The sequence below is a fragment of the Silurus meridionalis genome, chromosome 6 (assembly GCF_014805685.1).
Source record: "Silurus meridionalis isolate SWU-2019-XX chromosome 6, ASM1480568v1, whole genome shotgun sequence".
Classification (NCBI taxonomy): Eukaryota; Metazoa; Chordata; class Actinopteri; order Siluriformes; family Siluridae; genus Silurus; species Silurus meridionalis.
Genome location: NC_060889.1, coordinates 33,076,368 through 33,093,435, shown reverse-complemented (window position 1 = coordinate 33,093,435; position 17,068 = coordinate 33,076,368). Strand labels below are relative to the sequence as shown.

Sequence of the window (17,068 nt, the reverse complement as noted above, 5' to 3'; positions counted from 1 at the left end):
GAAGGATAATCTGCTATGTATGGAGAAGGATAATCTGCTTTGCTGGCCCTGACCGCCCGCCACTGCATTTTACACAATGTTCCAACTTTTTTGTAATTGGGGTTGGAATTAAAATCACATTCACATTCTACTTAAAATGATGTGTTTATTATCGTTTTGTACCTTTATTATCTTGAGTGCTGTAGACGTGTGAAAATAAACCTGTCTCTGGATATTCCGGGGGTATTTCAGTGCTATTACACTGCATTTCAATCATTTTGCTGGTATTTCTTTTAACTTTAGTCCATCTATCTATCAATCATTCGGGTGTCAGGACAGAGTTTTCCTCCGAGTTTGTTTACTCTAATGGTCTCTTTTTATTCTGAAGCCTCAGGGGTTTTTGCCTCACCACTTCCCCCACTGGCTCACTCAGTAAACCTTATACAGACTCATTAATAAGGTTAAATGTTTATATGGATTTCACAAATTTCTGTAAATCTGATTAAGTGTTAACTCTTCACTTCAAAAGTTCAGAACATCACTGTCTCATCAGTCCATACAAAGAGGACAGCATGGGACAAACTTCATAAGCATGTCATGAGGATTCTCCACATGCTGTTTGTGTACCTGTACAGGCAGGTCTACACCCTAATCTTTGGAGAATGAACACCAGACATCACCTACACATTACATGAGCTTTATTGTCCTGCTGTGCTTTTATAATAAGAGGACTTATACTATAGTAAATCATTTATTGCTGTTTGTTAGGAGATAAACAAGAAACAGATGATGTTTATTCAGGAATCACATGAACTCCATCTGAATGAATTAAACAATGCCGAAACACACTGATGTAGAAACGGACTTGGGTTAGTAAAACTCCTCCCACACGTACGACTCGTCTGCACGATGAGTACGCTGGTGTTGCTGAAGGTGAGATTGTTGAATGAAGTTCTTCCCACACTGTGTGCAATGGTAGGGCTTCTCCCCGGTGTGGATGCGGTGATGTTGCTGGAGAGCAGTTTGCTGTTTGAAACTCTTCCCACAGTCCAGGCAGTGGTAAGGCGTCTCTCCGGTGTGGACACGTTGGTGTCTCTGCAGAGTCCCGTGTTCAGTGAAGCCCCTTCCGCAGTGGGAGCACTGGTAGGGTTTCTCCCCGGTGTGGATGCGCTGGTGGTGCTGGAGGGTGCTGTGGTTAGTAAAGCGTTTCCCACACAGTAAGCAGTGATAGGGTTTCTCTCCCGTGTGGATGCGTTGGTGTCGTCTAAGATTACTCTGGATAGTGAAACTGGTCCCACACTCGGAGCAGCGATACGGCTTCTCCCCCGTGTGGACGCGTTGGTGTCTCTGAAAGGTGCTCTGCTGATTGAAACTCTTCCCACACAGTAGACAGTGGTGAGTCTTCTCTCCTGTATGGATGCGCTGATGCCTCTGAAGTGTGCTGAGCTGGGTAAAACTCTTCCCACACTCTGAGCACTGATAGGACTTCTCTGCTTTAGGATGGATTATTTCAGACATTTGTGCATGAGTGATGTTTATGCAGACAGGATCAGAAGTCTTGCTTGAGCTTGTTGCAGACATCAGGGTGTGACAGGGAATTGTTCATATCTAGAGCAGATGATCAGGATTTGAAATTAAACATGGTATTCACATGATTGAATAATGATTGTCAGGATTTAGCCAATCACATTGGTCCTGAAGAATTTCCAAGCCTGTTACCCTCATTAGTGCAACCTGCATACACACAGTGACCTGGACACTTTTCAACCCTGATACACGATATCCTGGTATCTGCACTGGTACAACCTTTAGAATGTCTCTGGTTTATACAGCAGGGAAACAACTTTTTGAACATTGTACATGTCGCTTCTGACCTGTGTCCAATTACAGCCAGTTTACTTTCTATCTCTATGTGCTTTCAGTATCCATGACCAGAGAGAGTGGCTGAACCGGCAGAATACACACACACACACACACACACACACAACACACAACACACAGCACACACACACAACACACACACACACACACACACACACACACACACACACAAACTAATCATCAACTGTTAATCCAGTTTTTGTTTAGAGATTTAAGAGATTTTCTCCACATCCTCAATTACCAGGCTTCTAGTGTCCCCAAAAACTGGCAGAACATCCAAACCTGGTTTCCTCCCCTTTTCTCCTTCACTTAATTCCCTCTACACATGTAGAACTTTGCCCAGTCCTGGTGGCCATGGAGAGTTCTATCTGTGTAAAGAAAGACAACGATCATTCCTTTTTTGTCTCCTTATACGTACCTTCCTATAATTTAGACAAATGTTCATCTTCTTCCAGAACTAAACTTGTAGATGTTTTCCAGCAGGCTTATCTGGTATTTCTGCTCTGGATTGTATCCACTGGTTTGAATCCTCTATATGTATATTTGTTAAGGTCTCTCAACTGTATTCTTTAAAGAGAATACTTCTACCTGCTTCAGAGTGTTCTTGACTTGGAAAGATGTTGTGAATGAAATGTTCTTCACCAAGGGAACAATTCTGTGATCTTCCAGGTCTTTCAGTGTTGCTGAGTTCACCAGTGCATCACCATAAGAATGTAGAGAATGTTGATTGGACATACTAAAGGTCCTGCTCAAATTCTCAGATTAATGATGATCCTTCACTTGCATTGACTTTCTTTACACCTCAGAAAGATTTCACAGACACCAAATGCAAATGTAACACCTGGAATCAACTCTCCTGAAATCAGTAAAAACAGGCCACATCTGGCCATCAAACTGCTTCAGTCACGTGTCCAATTCCTGAGATCATGAAAATTAAAAGGTGTCATTTTTTATTAAAGTCCTTCAAATAAAGCTGAAGGTCCACACTTCTCTCATCTCTGTTATTTATTTAAAGTCCACCATGGTGACATACAGAGAAGACATTTAGAAGTTTGGGGCACTGTACAAATACTTATGGGCCTGACTCTGTGTAGTGCGTGTTGTGTGCTGTGTGTTGCGTGCTGTTTGTGGGTTGTATGTTGTGTGTGTGTGTGTGTGTGTTGTGTGCTGTAAGTTGTTTGTGTTGTGTGTGTCTACACGCCATTTAAACAGAAATCTCAGATTCATTTCTCCAGGTTTTGATGGAACACTACAGATCTGCTGATAGACTTTGGGTCAAGTTGGATACTGTACTGTGTTTTGTAGAAACATCTTGGAGATGTGATGAATCTCTCAGGTCCAGCATAATGTTCATCACATCAGGACACAAGGTCATTTTTATAATCTGCAACCAGGCATTAATAATAAACACCTTCTATAAACACCACAGTCTGCTGAAGACCAAACCCTAATCGGCTCCTAGACTACATCTAGTGCACTAGATAGGGTGCAGGTTATATTAGTATTAGATCATGTGCTAATGTTTAATCAGAAAATCCAGCTGAACTCACCATGACGGCGTGGACCTGCATCTGCTCAACACACAACAATGCAGCTTTTCTTCTCCTCCACCTTTCACATGGAGGTGTTTGGTGATATGGTTTATCAGCGCCACCTGCTGGCTGCAGTAATGTATTGTAGATCTGACAACCTGAGCGCCACCTGCTGGCTGCAGTGATGTACTGTAGATCTGACTAAACCTAAGCGCCACCTGCTGGCTGCAGTGATGTACTGTATATCTGACTGAACCTGAGCGCCACCTGCTGGCTGCAGTGATGTACTGTAGATCTGACTGAACCTGAGCGCCACCTGCTGGCTGCAGTGATGTACTGTAGATCTGACTGAACCTGAGCGCCATCTGCTGGCTGCAGTGATGTACTGTAGATCTGACTGAACCTGAGCGCCATCTGCTGGCTGCAGTGATGTACTGTAGATCTGACTGAACCTAAGCGCCACCTGCTGGCTGCAGTGATGTACTGTATAACTGACTGAACCTGCGCGCCATCTGCTGGCTGCAGTGATGTACTGTAGATCTGACTGAACCTGCGCGCCATCTGCTGGCTGCAGTGATGTACTGTAGATCTGACTGAACCTGAGCGCCATCTGCTGGCTGCAGTGATGTACTGTAGATCAGACTAAATATGAGCACAGATTTTATCGAATAAAATTAAAATTCTGTCCATTGAGGTTTACTCCTCCTCATCCTGAAATACACTCCTCCTCATCCTATCAAAACTACTTCAGACACCTGACCTTGGCTTTGTTGGTATCAATCCTGTATAAATCCTTTTTAAATCACTCAATGAACAACCTGAAAACAGACTGTTAATGGAGGGATTACAATAAAATATGGTTTATTATATTTACTTACTGTTTATTTGTATAATTACTGATTCCAGGAAGATGCTACAAATAGAAATGATAATTTTTAACAATAATAACAATATCAGAGTGAGAGCATGGATATAAACCGGTACTACTGACAGAGTTCAGGAGGTCCTTCAAGCTCATAACCCCAGATCTTAGCACTTTCACCACAGGCTTGTACTGTGTGCACCAGGCATGATAGGTGTTCATCTTCCCTGATGCACCCATCACCCTGGAACAGTGCAAATCTGAACTCATCAGAACAAAAGCTTTATCCATTGCTTCATTCACAGATAAGTGGTTTTCTGAAGACTACAGAGCTGTTTAGTCCCATATCCCTTCAGTTCTCCTCACAATGTTATGTGGAAATTCTCTTTACTATTAAACATATTAAACTTCTCCAGCAAAGGAGACCTTTCCACATGGATGTGTGAAAAATGAGAAGCTCCTCACTGCAGTTAGGGTATGATAATGTGGTGCAGAAGAAACATTCATCACTGCAGTCAGGATCCAATCTGCTGATCTACATCCGGGTGGGGACTTTCTCCTAAGCAGCATGTGTATATTTAGGGGAAAGACAATATTCCCTTAATTTCTTTTTTCTTGTTCTCAGAATTCCATCAAAGACAGAAACATGTCTCCTCCTACATCCCATAATCTCTGGACACAAAACACACACGCAAAATCTTTCATTCCAGTCTTTACATACATCTCACATCTGCCAAACAAACAATGTTGGAATATTACATCATCATGTTATAGCTACCTCCCAGATCAGCAAGGTCAAAAGGTCGTGTCCAAGGTAACTACTCACGCAGCTAAAGCAGTTTTACACAAGCAGTAGTAAGTGCTAATAAACACACTGGGTCCCTATTAGCATTCACAATTACTGAGTTAGTCAGTTCTGATGCTCTCTCACACACACACACACACACACACACACACACACACACACACACAGAGTGACATGGTGTTTAGTCTCCCTCTGAAGACTCCTCAGCCTCCTCTAACCACTGGATAAACTTCAGCAGCTGCACACAAAAACACACACAAAGATTACAGTCTTAATTACAACCAGAATTCCAAAAAAGTTGGGATGCAGTGTGAAACATAAAAACAGGATGTAATGATTTGTAAATCTCATAAACCCATATTTTATTCCCAATAGAACACAAGATATATCATGTGCAAACTAAAGAAATGTACTATTTTAATGGTAAAAATAAGGTCTTTTTGAATTTGATGGCAGAAGACCTCAAATAAGTGCAGACATGTTTCCCCCTGTGTAGCATCCCTTCTGCTTTAACATCAGCCTGTACACTGACCAGAGACCTGCTGCACACAGCAAATTAAAAATGACCTTATTTTTCTTTAAAATAGCACATTTCCTCAGCTTCAACATTTGATGTTTTGTATGTTCTACTGGGAATAAAATATGGGGTTATGAGATTTGCTAAACATTGCAATCTGTTTTATTTACATTTTATGCAGTGTCCATAGCATTCAGTGTAAAGAGTAAAGCATGAAGGGTTCAGGTGTAAAGCGTAATAAATACAACGTAAGGCTTAAAAAAATAAGAAGTAAAGTGTTAAGGGCAGAGCGTGAAGTGTAAAGCATACGGTGCAAGGTATCAAGGGTTAACTGTACGGTGTAGAGTGTATAATGTAAAGTGTACAGCATAAAGTGTACAGGGTTAAGTGTAAGATGTAAAGTGTATAATGTAAAGTGGACAGGGTTAAGTGTAAGGTGTAAAGTGTACAATGTAAAGTGTACAGGGTTAAGTGTAAGGTGTAAAGTGTACAATGTAAAGTGTACAGGGTTAAGTGTAAGGTGTAAAGTGTATAATGTAAAGTGTACAGGGTTAAGTGTAAGGTGTAAAGTGTATAATGTAAAGTGTACAGGGTTAAGTGTAAGGTGTAAAGTGTATAATGTAAAGTGTACAGGGTTAAGTGTAAAATGTAAAGTGTATAATGTAAAGTGTACAGGGTTAAGTGTAAAATGTAAAGTGTATAATGTAAAGTGTACAGGGTTAAGTGTAAGGTGTAAAGTGTATAATGTAAAGTGTACAGGGTTAAGTGTAAGGTGTAAAGTGTATAATGTAAAGTGTACAGGGTTAAGTGTAAAGTGTATAATGTAAAGTGTACAGGGTTAAGTGTAAGGTGTAAAGTGTATAATGTAAGTGGACAGTGTTAAGTGTAAAGTGTAAAGTGTACAGGGTTAAGTGTAAGGTGTAAAGTGTATAATGTAAAGTGTACAGGGTTAAGTGTAAGTGTATAATGTAAGTGTATAATGTAAGTGGACAGTGTTAAGTGTAAAGTGTAAAGTGTATAATGTAAAGTGTACAGGGTTAAGTGTAAGGTGTAAGTGTATAATGAAGTGGACAGTGTTAAGTGTAAAGTGTATAATGTAAAGTGGACAGGGTTAAGTGTAAGGTGTAAAGTGTATAATGTAAAGTGTACAGGGTTAAGTGTAAGGTGTAAAGTGTATAATGTAAAGTGTACAGGGTTAAGTGTAAGGTGTAAAGTGTATAATGTAAAGTGTACAGGGTTAAGTAAGGTGTAAAGTGTATAATGTAAAGTGTACAGGGTTAAGTGTATGTAAAGTGTATAATGTAAAGTGTACAGGGTTAAGTGTAAGGTGTAAGTGTATAATGAAGTGGACAGTGTTAAGTGTAAAGTGTATAATGTAAAGTGTAAGGTGTAAAGTGGACAGGGTTAAGTGTAAGGTGTAAAGTGTATAATGTAAAGTGTACAGGGTTAAGTGTAAAGTGTATAATGTAAAGTGGACAGGGTTAAGTGTAAGGTGTAAAGTGTATAATGTAAAGTGTACAGGGTTAAGTGTAAAGTGTATAATGTAAAGTGTACAGGGTTAAGTGTAAGGTGAAGTGTATAATGAAGTGGACAGTGTTAAGTGTAAAGTGTATAATGTAAAGTGGACAGGGTTATGTAAGGTGTAAAGTGTATAATGTAAAGTGTACAGTGTTAAGTATAAGGTGTAAAGTGTATAATGTGAAGTGGACAGTGTTAAGTGTAAGTGTAAAGTGTATAATGTAAAGTGTACAGGGTTAAGTGTAAGGTGTGAAGTGTATAATGTAAAGTGGACAGTGTTAAGTGTAAGTGTAAAGTGTATAATGTAAAGTGTACAGGGTTAAGTGTAAGGTGTAAAGTGTATAATGTAAAGTGGACAGGGTTAAGTGTAAGTGTAAAGTGTATAATGTAAAGTGTACAGTGTTAAGTGTAAGGTGTAAAGTGTATAATGTAAAGTGTACAGGGTTAAGTGTAAGTGTAAAGTGTATAATGTAAAGTGTACAGGGTTAAGTGTAAGTGTGAAGTGTATAATGAAGTGGACAGTGTTAAGTGTAAGTGTAAAGTGTACAGGGTTAAGTGTAAGGTGTGAAGTGTATAATGTGAAGTGGACAGTGTTAAGTGTAAAGTGTATAATGTAAAGTGGACAGGGTTAAGTGTAAGGTGTAAAGTGGACAGGGTTAAGTGTAAGGTGTAAAGTGTATAATGTAAAGTGGACAGGGTTAAGTGTAAGGTGTAAAGTGTATAATGTAAAGTGTACAGGGTTAAGTGTAAAGTGTATAATGTAAAGTGGACAGTGTTAAGTATAAGGTGTAAAGTGTATAAGGTAGAGTGGACTTTGTGTCCCAGTCAGTGTCTCACCCCAGGGTTCTTGCGCAGGGTTCTGCTCCGCTCTGTCTGAGGTCCCTGAGAGAACCAGCGCATGATGGAGTCTTCATCCAGAATCTCCAACTGATAAACACTCATCAGCACCTGTCACACACACACACACACACACACACACACACACACACACACACACACACACACACACACACACACACACACACACACACACACAGGATAAATATTGTATGGGGATGATTCGTGGACATGGTTTTGTATTGGGATGTTTTGTAGGCATGGGGTATGTGGCTGTGCTGTAGTGTGGCCAGGATATCTCGGTGTTGTTAGTCTGACTGTTGTGGGTGTGGCTTAATGTGGTGGGCGTGGCTGTACCTTGGCAAGGGCGGGCCAGTATGCGTCATGCTCTATGAACACCTCCTCCAGAGTGGAGATACAGTGTGTTTGATCCTGAGCTCGCTTCACGTAGTTTTTAAACACTGAAGCCCACTTCTTTAACAGCTACATACACACACACACACACACACACGTTTTCCTTTCACAGCAATGAATCATCAAAGAGACAGTAAGAGTGTGAGAGTATGTGAGAGAGAGAGAGAGAAAGGGAGAGGGGAGAGAGAGAGAGAGAGAGAGAGAGAGAGAGACACTCACCGGCAGCAGGATGGAGGAGTACTGGGCTGCACTGATCTGAGCTCCATGCTGTTGGAAAGGAAACTCCAGAACCACTTTAGTGAGAATCTGCAGCACCTCCTTCAGGGAGATATTATACGCATACCTGCAAAAGACTCAGTGTTAATCTACCGTTACTATGGAAACAATGACCTGTCAGAACAAGAGCGTGGATATCATGGTGGAAGTGCAGGTTTAATCAGCACCATCTGACCAATCACAATCCCGAACTCGACATGGGAGAAGAAGGGCTCAGCATGTCTGATCACTCACTTCACAGAGTTTATCTCCAGAACCAGATTGTCACAGCTGATGTTCTCCTCCAGACCTCGCTGCAGAGTTCCGAGAACCTCGTTCTGAAACACTGCATGCATGCACACACACACACACACACACACACACACACATAAAAACAATATGTATAAGTAAATAACTTACCATCTGTGTTCATTATCTAGCCATACATTTAACCTTTGCTTACCACAGACACTATGACTACCGCGGTAAACGGTGTGCACTGACATCATAAGTACAGCGTGTTTAGAATGTATACCACAATTTCTGGACTATTAAACGCACCCAAATATAAGCCGCACCCACAATTTCACAAAGACTTTTATTTTGAACATAAATACGCCGCACCTGTCTATAAGCCGCAGGTGTCTACACTGAAACTAATGAACTTTACACAGGCTTTAATGAAAGACAGTGTCTGTTACACGGCTTGTATCTAAACAGTAGCAGACCAAGAAAGTCATTGTTCACCGTCTTCCTCCTTCCTTTCACAACTATTTCTCTCAGGAGTTTATCTTTCAGCATCGTCGTGCGTTTAAAAATCACCATCGGTGAATCTTTTCTCCCGATGCCGTGCAGCTCAGAACACAGGTGAAGTGTGTTTTCATGCCCGGTTGTTTTCAGCGTGACGAATGATTCTCATTTCCTGTAGACAGTCCGAGTGAGCGGCAGGTCAAACCTCAGAGGAACATCATCCATATTTATGATGTGGTGCGGCCCGATTCAGTGGGAGCGCATCTGATTTAATAAAAAGAGTTTCATTGGTTCACCTGAACCCATTCTGCAATTTCATTGGTCTGATATTTTGGGGTTCAGTTTTTTATCTTGAAGTTTGTGAAACCGGGAAAAACCCAGGAAAAATCCATAAATTAGCCGCTTCGTTGTTTAAGCCGCGGAGTTTAAAGCATGGGGAAAAATAGTCCGGAAAATACGGTACTTACTGTTCACGAGCTAGCGAGATTTGCCATGAGGACAGAACACCAACACAGACCATCCTGAGCTCTTTAGATTACACTACAAGCGATTTCTGGTTACCATGACACCCTACGTCTCAAACCACTCTCACAAAGGTGTGTGAATAGTGCACCTCGATCGCAATTACCATGGCACCAGTGTCCTACACCGCACGCTAACTACACTTGCATAATTCTTAATATGCTACCCGCTGCTAGTACCAACTGCTCACAGTTACTATGACAACCATTCGGTCCTATTGGCCAGTGCGACCCGAACAACGACTTTCCCGCACGTGCGGCCGAGCCGAGGCAACGGTCTGTCATCATGGTAACCATGGAAAGTGGTTTGGGACACAGCCAGCATGTCGGTACCTTTAACATCGTCGAGCTCAGGTGACTCCGAGCGACTCCCGGGGTCATGTGACCCCTCACTGGCCTCACTCTCCGTCTCAGTGTCAGGATTGGACTTCAGAACCAGCCCTATACACACACACACACACAGATTAGTACACAAACACTAATCACAGAGCTCTCATATTAAGGGGTGTGTGTGTGTGTGTGTGTGTGTGTGTGTGTTACCCCAGATGCACTGTGTTAGCTCCTCCTCCTCTGCATCATCAAGGCTGCTGTTCTTCCACAGGTAGCCCTGCCCCTCAGCACCCACCTCAGCAGGGTTATACGCTAAACACACACACGTAAAATAATGCTCTGACGTCTGTCTGTGTGTTTAACCAATCAGAGAACAGCACCAGGTTAGCTCCGCCCCCACATCTCTCCGGCATGGAATACCTTTGTGTTTGGTCTTGTCTTTATGGACACTGACGTCATTATCATCACTCAGGAACTCGTCCTCATCATCTTCCTCCTCCTCCTCGTCTGGGTAATGAAGAGACACAACCGTCCCCTCAGGGAGAGACACGTCTGGCCCCACCACCACCTACACACCGCCAGACACAGGGCAAAGGTCAGGGGTGGGAGTGATAGGGATACATTGAGGAGAGTGCAGTGTGTGTGTGTGTGTGCGCGCGTTCTCACGTTGTAGGCAAGGACACACTGCGGTTTGAGTGAGACTCCATGCTTCACCTCCACACCGTCACAGATCACAGACTGACGCACCGTCACACCGTCACCGATACGAACACTGTTCCAGATAAACGCTCTGTCCAACACCACACCGTCTCCTAGGAGACACACACACAACGCACCCCAATCAGAGTGCAACACCGGACAGTGGGCGTCTCAAGTGAAAGTGAAACAGGAAGTGTTACCGATGAGACAGTTGGCCCCGATCACAGTGTTTGATAGGCTGCAGTTAGCGCCGATCACAGTGTTTCGTCCAATCAGAACGTTCTCCTCCATCAGGCTGCCGTGTCCCAGGCCAACGCCCACTTCCCTGTAAACGTTGTGGCGTGAGTGCGTGCAGCTCCGCCCCTCCTCGTCTGAGAAGTTCGCCTCGGGGGTGATGGGATACGCCCAGCGGCCAATCAGATCGCAGGACACTGAATCGTACATGTGCAGGTTGGACACGCGAGCGCCGTAGCTGTCTTTACTCACGTACATGTGGATCTGATTCCCCAAAATCTAACAGGAAACAGGAAGTCACTTTCAGCACAGTGTGTGTGTGTGTGTGTGTGTGTGTGTGTGTGTGTGTGTGTGTGTTCTGACCTCCTCGTTGACCAAAATGCCCCGTACAAAGTCGTTCCTGGTCTGATAGTCAAAGTTATCAGTGAAGAGTTCAGCCACCTGAGGAACAGCCGAGAATATTCCACTTACACATTCTTACAGCTGCAGAGTGTGTGTGTGTGTGAGAGAGAGAAGAGTAAACACACCTGTGGGGAACAGATGCTGATGTGACAGTCCAGCAGATCATGACGGATATCAAACTCCTCACTGCCACTGTGGAAAATATTCTGTAACAAACACGTCTCATTAACGCCATGCACACCATCTTCATCATCATCATCATCATCAACCCACCCACTGTCATTATAATTACCAACCCCACCATCATGATCCTCAACATCACCACAATCACCACCAGCACCATCACCACAATCATCACCACCACCCCTACCATAACCACCATCATCATCATCATCACCACAATCACAATATCCACCAGCATCATCACCACCACCCCCACCTACCGTAATCATCACCACCACAACCATCACCACTACCATCATCACCACCACCACAATCACCTCCACCAACCATGATCATCATCAACACCATAACCACCAGCATCAACACCATCACAATCACCACTAACACCCCACCTACTGCCATTACCACCACCACTACCATCACAATCATCACTACTACCACCGTCCTCATCACATCAGGATCACCACCACTATCATCAGCATCACCACCATTATCATCACCACCATAAATCACCACTACCATCACCACCACCACCACAATAACCTACACCAACCATAATCATCATCACCAACACCATAACCATCATCATCACCACCACAATCACAATATCCACCAGCATCATCACCACCACCCCCACCTACCGTAATCATCACCAACACAACCATCACCACTACCATCATCACCACCACCACCACAATCACCTCCACCAACCATGATCATCATCATCAACACCATAACCACCAGCATCAACACCATCACAATCACCACTAACACCCCACCTACTGCCATTACCACCACCACAATCATCACTACTACCACCGTCCTCATCACATCAGCATCACCACCACTATCATCAGCATCACCACCATTATCATCACCACCATAAATCACCACTACCATCATCACCACCACCACCACAATAACCTACACCAACCATAATCATCATCACCAACACCATAACCATCATCATCACCACCACAATCACAATATCCACCAGCATCATCACCACCACCCCCACCTTTAGGAGAAAGAACAAGGCCTATGAAGAAAAGCCTTGCCTACTGTGAAGCATGGCGGGGGATCAATCATGCTTTGGGGCTGTTTTGCTTCTGCAGGTACTGGGAAGCTTCAGCGTGTGCAAGGTACCATGAATTCTCTTCAGTACCAGGAGATATTGGATGACAATGTGATGCAGTCCGTCACAAACCTGAGGCTTGGAAGACGTTGGACCTTTCAACAGGACAATGATCCGAAGCATACCTCCAAGTCCACTAGAGCATGGTTGCAGATTAAAGGCTGGAACATTTTGAAGTGGCCATCGCAGTCACCAGACTTAAATCCGATTGAGAACCTCTGGTGGGACTTAAAGAAAGCAGTTGCAGTGCGCAAGCCTAAGAATGTGACTGAACTGGAGGCTTTTGCCCATGATGAATGGGCGAAGATACCCGTAGATCGCTGCAAGACACTTGTGTCAAGCTATGCTTCACGTTTAAAAGCTGTTATAACTGTAAAAGGATGTTGTACTAAGTACTAAGATTGAATGTCACTTGGGGGTTGAATAAAACTGATAATGATGTGAGCTCAGAAAAGACATTTGTGGTTATTTCATTATAAATGTTATGTTATATTTGTCTGACCTACACGTGCCTCTTTGATTTAATTGTAAGCAGGATGACTGAATGATCATAATGAATGTCAAACCGACCAAAACAATCAATTTCAGTGGGGTTGAATAATTTTGAACACAACTGTACCGTAATCATCACCACCACAACCATCACCACTACCATCATCACCACCACCACAATCACCTCCACCAACCATGATCATCATCATCAACACCATAACCACCAGCATCAACACCATCACAATCACCACTAACACCCCACCTACTGCCATTACCACCACCACTACCATCACAATCATCACTACTACCACCGTCCTCATCACATCAGCATCACCACCACTATCATCAGCATCACCACCATTATCATCACCACCATAAATCACCACTACCATCATCACCACCACCACCACAATAACCTACACCAACCATAATCATCATCACCAACACCATAACCATCATCACCACCACAATCACAATATCCACCAGCATCATCACCACCACCCCCACCTACCGTAATCATCACCAACACAACCATCACCACTACCATCATCACCACCACCACAATCACCTCCACCAACCATGATCATCATCACCAACACCATAACCACCAGCATCAACACCATCACAATCACCACTAACACCCCACCTACTGCCATTACCACCACCATCACAATCATCACTACTACCACCGTCCTCATCACATCAGCATCACCACCACTATCATCAGCATCACCACCATCACGGTGGGCGTATCCCAAACCCAATGGCTTATAAGCAGGTTGTGTGGTTACCATGGGGAAGTGGATCTTGTTGAGCCCCTGTGTTTTCTGATAGTGAAGAACTCGATTACTCTTGGTATCTACAGCAACGATGACATCATCCTCATCACAGCGAGTTCGGTTTCCAGGAGACGACTCTCGAAAAATCATTGTCATCACTGAGATGTTCTTCTCCTGATTACGCCTCAGTCTGGGGAGAGGGAGGAGGAGGGAGGGAGAGACAGAGAGATAGATGAAATGAGAGAGAAAAAAGACAAAGGGAATAAGAGAGAGAGAGAGAGAGAGAGAGAGAGAGAGAGAGATAGAATGTTTATAAATAAAAAACAGACCATACTATAGACCTAAGACAGACACACACACACACACACACACACACACACTTGTGCTGCTGCAGGGCGGGGGACAGGTCGATGTTGGACACCACGTCTCCGTACACCAGGATGAAGTCTGAGCGGACGAGGGTTTTGGTGTCCACGTCCCTCAGCACGTCTCCCAGAGAGCGGTACAGCTCCGACGTGATGATGTGGACCGTGTTCGGGGAGCTGGGACGACACCACTTCGACTTCCTGTACACACACACACACACATGTCTCAGTACTCTGTGACTCTGTGTGTGTGTGTGTGTGTGTGTGTGTGAGAAAGAGACAGAGTAAACGCAGGGCCTCACAGCAGATGAGCTTTTATCTTGTTGGACATCCAGCAGCAGAAGATGAAGGTCTCCTGTACACCTGTAGACGTCAGGAACTCCAGAGTGTAGTCGATCATGGAGACATTGGCCAGGGGGAGGAGAGCCTGAGAGAGTGAGAGAGAGAGAGAGAGAGAGAGAGAGAGAGAGAGAGAGAGAGAGACACACGCGATGTTTACAATGTGTTACAGTCCTGATCAGGGGGCGGGGCGCTGATCAGTCACGTGACTACCACGTGTACCTGCAGCAGCTCTCAGTATTTACAGGTGTTACATCAGACATGTGAAACACGCTGGGGCTGGTTCCTCGCTCTGATTGGTCAGCTGGTCCCCGGGGGCGGGGCCTGTGCGGTACCACAGAGAGTCAGAGCGGGTGGAGGAGAGTTAGCCTAGCCTAGCCTAGCTAGCCTAGCCTAGCCCGGGAATAAGGTGGATATAAACTCACCCGGGGCTGGTCTTTAGTGATGGGGAAGAATCTTCGGTTGAAGCTGTCGGCCACCAGCACGGCCTGAAGCGGCTGTTCCTCCTCATCTTGCTCCCCGGAGCCGCTCTTCCTCCCCACACGGTTCTGCTGCTTCCCCGCTTTCGCCGCCATGATGCTTCTGACGTCACAGCGGGCTACGGGACGCCAACGAGGACAGAAAGCCGCGCGTGCCCCCAAGCATTCCACGTGCAGCTGTAATGTGTGTGTGTGTGTGACCTTCTCCAGATCTCTACACCAATCCTGAGTTCTGCAGCAGTTCCTCTGACGTCATGGCTTGTGGTTTGCTCTGATCTGCATTGTCAGCTGTGAGACCTTCTGTAGAGAACTGTGTGTCTTTAACCATGTCCAATCAATAACCTTTTCCACAGGGGACTCCAGTCAAGGTGTAGAAACATCTCAGCAATGATCAGAGGCGATTTCTTTAAGACTGCAAGGGAAGCTCGGCTTCCCTTATAATGTCACAAAATTAATGGTCAAATATGTACTATTGTATTAACATTTTATTGACTAAAAATGCGTTAGAAAACGTTCATCTCAAAGACGAGTTCGTTCAGAATCAGTTACATATAGCAGGTCGGCTGACTCGATTTCCTTCTCATACATTCCCGCAGCGTCACAGTGCATTTCCCTATTGAAGCCCAGCGTCCATTGACTTCAATGGGGCTGCTTTGAACGGGTTTTTTCAGCGCTTCGAAACTAGACGCTCATTGGATAAACGCTGCGATTATGTCCCGCCCACGGACGGTCATTGGATAAACGCTGCGATTATGTCCCGCCCACGGACGGTCATTGGATAAACGCTGCGATTATGTCCCGCCCACGGACGCTCAGCGTCTCTGGGGGTGAATGGGGAGTGGGCTGGCCCGGACTCCGAGCTTCTGCGTGATGATTGGAGGGTCTGTCGAAGACTGCATCTCCTTTTGACTGACAGCGATTCTGTACTATAAGGAATCACTGAAGCTATTCGCGCTCAGTCCCATCGCGGATTTCTCAAGTTCAGTCGAAATAAAAACTGCTGCAACCTATTTCTTTGATATTTGCTTGGCGAAATTGCTTGATTTTCATCATACATTTCACACAATTATACACCACATTCCTTGTTTCAGTTTTACAGAGTTTAATATTTTTTTAGATCGTTCATTCATTCATTCATTCCTTCATTCATGGCCATCACTTTGATTCAGGAAGACTGAGGTCAGAACTTCAAGTCCTGTATTCAGATCAGGACTTGCAGGGTAACAGGGAAAGCTGTGTGATTACTTGGTGTTCCTTAAAGACATGGAGTTGGACAGTGCAATGCCTCAGCTTTACAAACTGTTCTCATTAGTGGCAACAATTGGAGCTACATCTGCAGGTGTAGAAAGGAGCTTCTCCTGTTTAAAGCGACTCAAGTCCTACACCCAAAACACAATGGGCCAAGGCCGTTTAAGCAGCCTAGCTCTGCTGGCCATTGAGAGGACACTGGTCAAGTCACTTGAAAAGACTCCTAGTTGGTACGACAGGGTCACAGACCATTTTCTTGAAAAGGAACGTAGGGCAGAATTTACTTTTAAATAAATAGACAATTTTATGATGTAGGCCGAAAATGAGCTTCCCCTCTCTGACAGACCAGTAGCCGCCACTGATCAAGACAAAAGGGAAGCACCTGAGATCATTGAACATTTAGATGCTCTGACATGAAGGAGTTGGTGTCCAATCTAAACTGAATTTATTGTTCAGTTGCTCCTGGTTCCACAACTCCAACAGTTTGTGTAAAGAACATCACTCATAATCAC

At 44.2% G+C, this 17,068-nt stretch overlaps 2 protein-coding genes across 5 annotated transcripts; both read right to left on the bottom strand.

The window, feature by feature from the left end:
• Window positions 1–660: 660 nt before the first annotated feature.
• On the bottom strand, window positions 661–4,040 carry LOC124387161 (zinc finger protein 239-like). Of its 4 annotated transcripts, none has more exons than XM_046851323.1 (3): window positions 3,411–4,040; window positions 2,102–2,228; window positions 661–1,587 (listed from the first exon to the last, which is right to left on the bottom strand). In XM_046851323.1, exon 3 carries the CDS (start codon window positions 1,558–1,560, stop codon window positions 850–852), a length of 711 nt encoding a protein of 236 aa, XP_046707279.1. In that variant the 5' UTR covers window positions 1,561–1,587; window positions 2,102–2,228; window positions 3,411–4,040; the 3' UTR covers window positions 661–849. The 4 variants fall into 4 exon arrangements, with proteins under 4 accessions (XP_046707279.1, XP_046707278.1, XP_046707277.1 ...); XM_046851322.1 differs by having other exon boundaries at window positions 2,143–2,228; XM_046851321.1 differs by lacking the exon at window positions 2,102–2,228 and having other exon boundaries at window positions 3,411–4,038.
• A 913-nt stretch (window positions 4,041–4,953) lies between these two features.
• On the bottom strand, window positions 4,954–15,712 carry eif2b5 (eukaryotic translation initiation factor 2B, subunit 5 epsilon). Its single transcript, XM_046851290.1, has 16 exons — window positions 15,255–15,712; window positions 14,793–14,917; window positions 14,506–14,691; window positions 14,138–14,315; window positions 11,662–11,742; window positions 11,498–11,575; window positions 11,101–11,413; window positions 10,868–11,013; window positions 10,622–10,769; window positions 10,412–10,513; window positions 10,205–10,312; window positions 8,856–8,946; window positions 8,565–8,688; window positions 8,289–8,414; window positions 7,932–8,042; window positions 4,954–5,297 (listed from the first exon to the last, which is right to left on the bottom strand). The coding sequence occupies exons 1-16, from the start codon at window positions 15,402–15,404 to the stop codon at window positions 5,241–5,243; spliced, it is 2,124 nt and encodes a 707-aa protein (XP_046707246.1). The 5' UTR covers window positions 15,405–15,712; the 3' UTR covers window positions 4,954–5,240.
• Window positions 15,713–17,068: the final 1,356 nt, after the last annotated feature.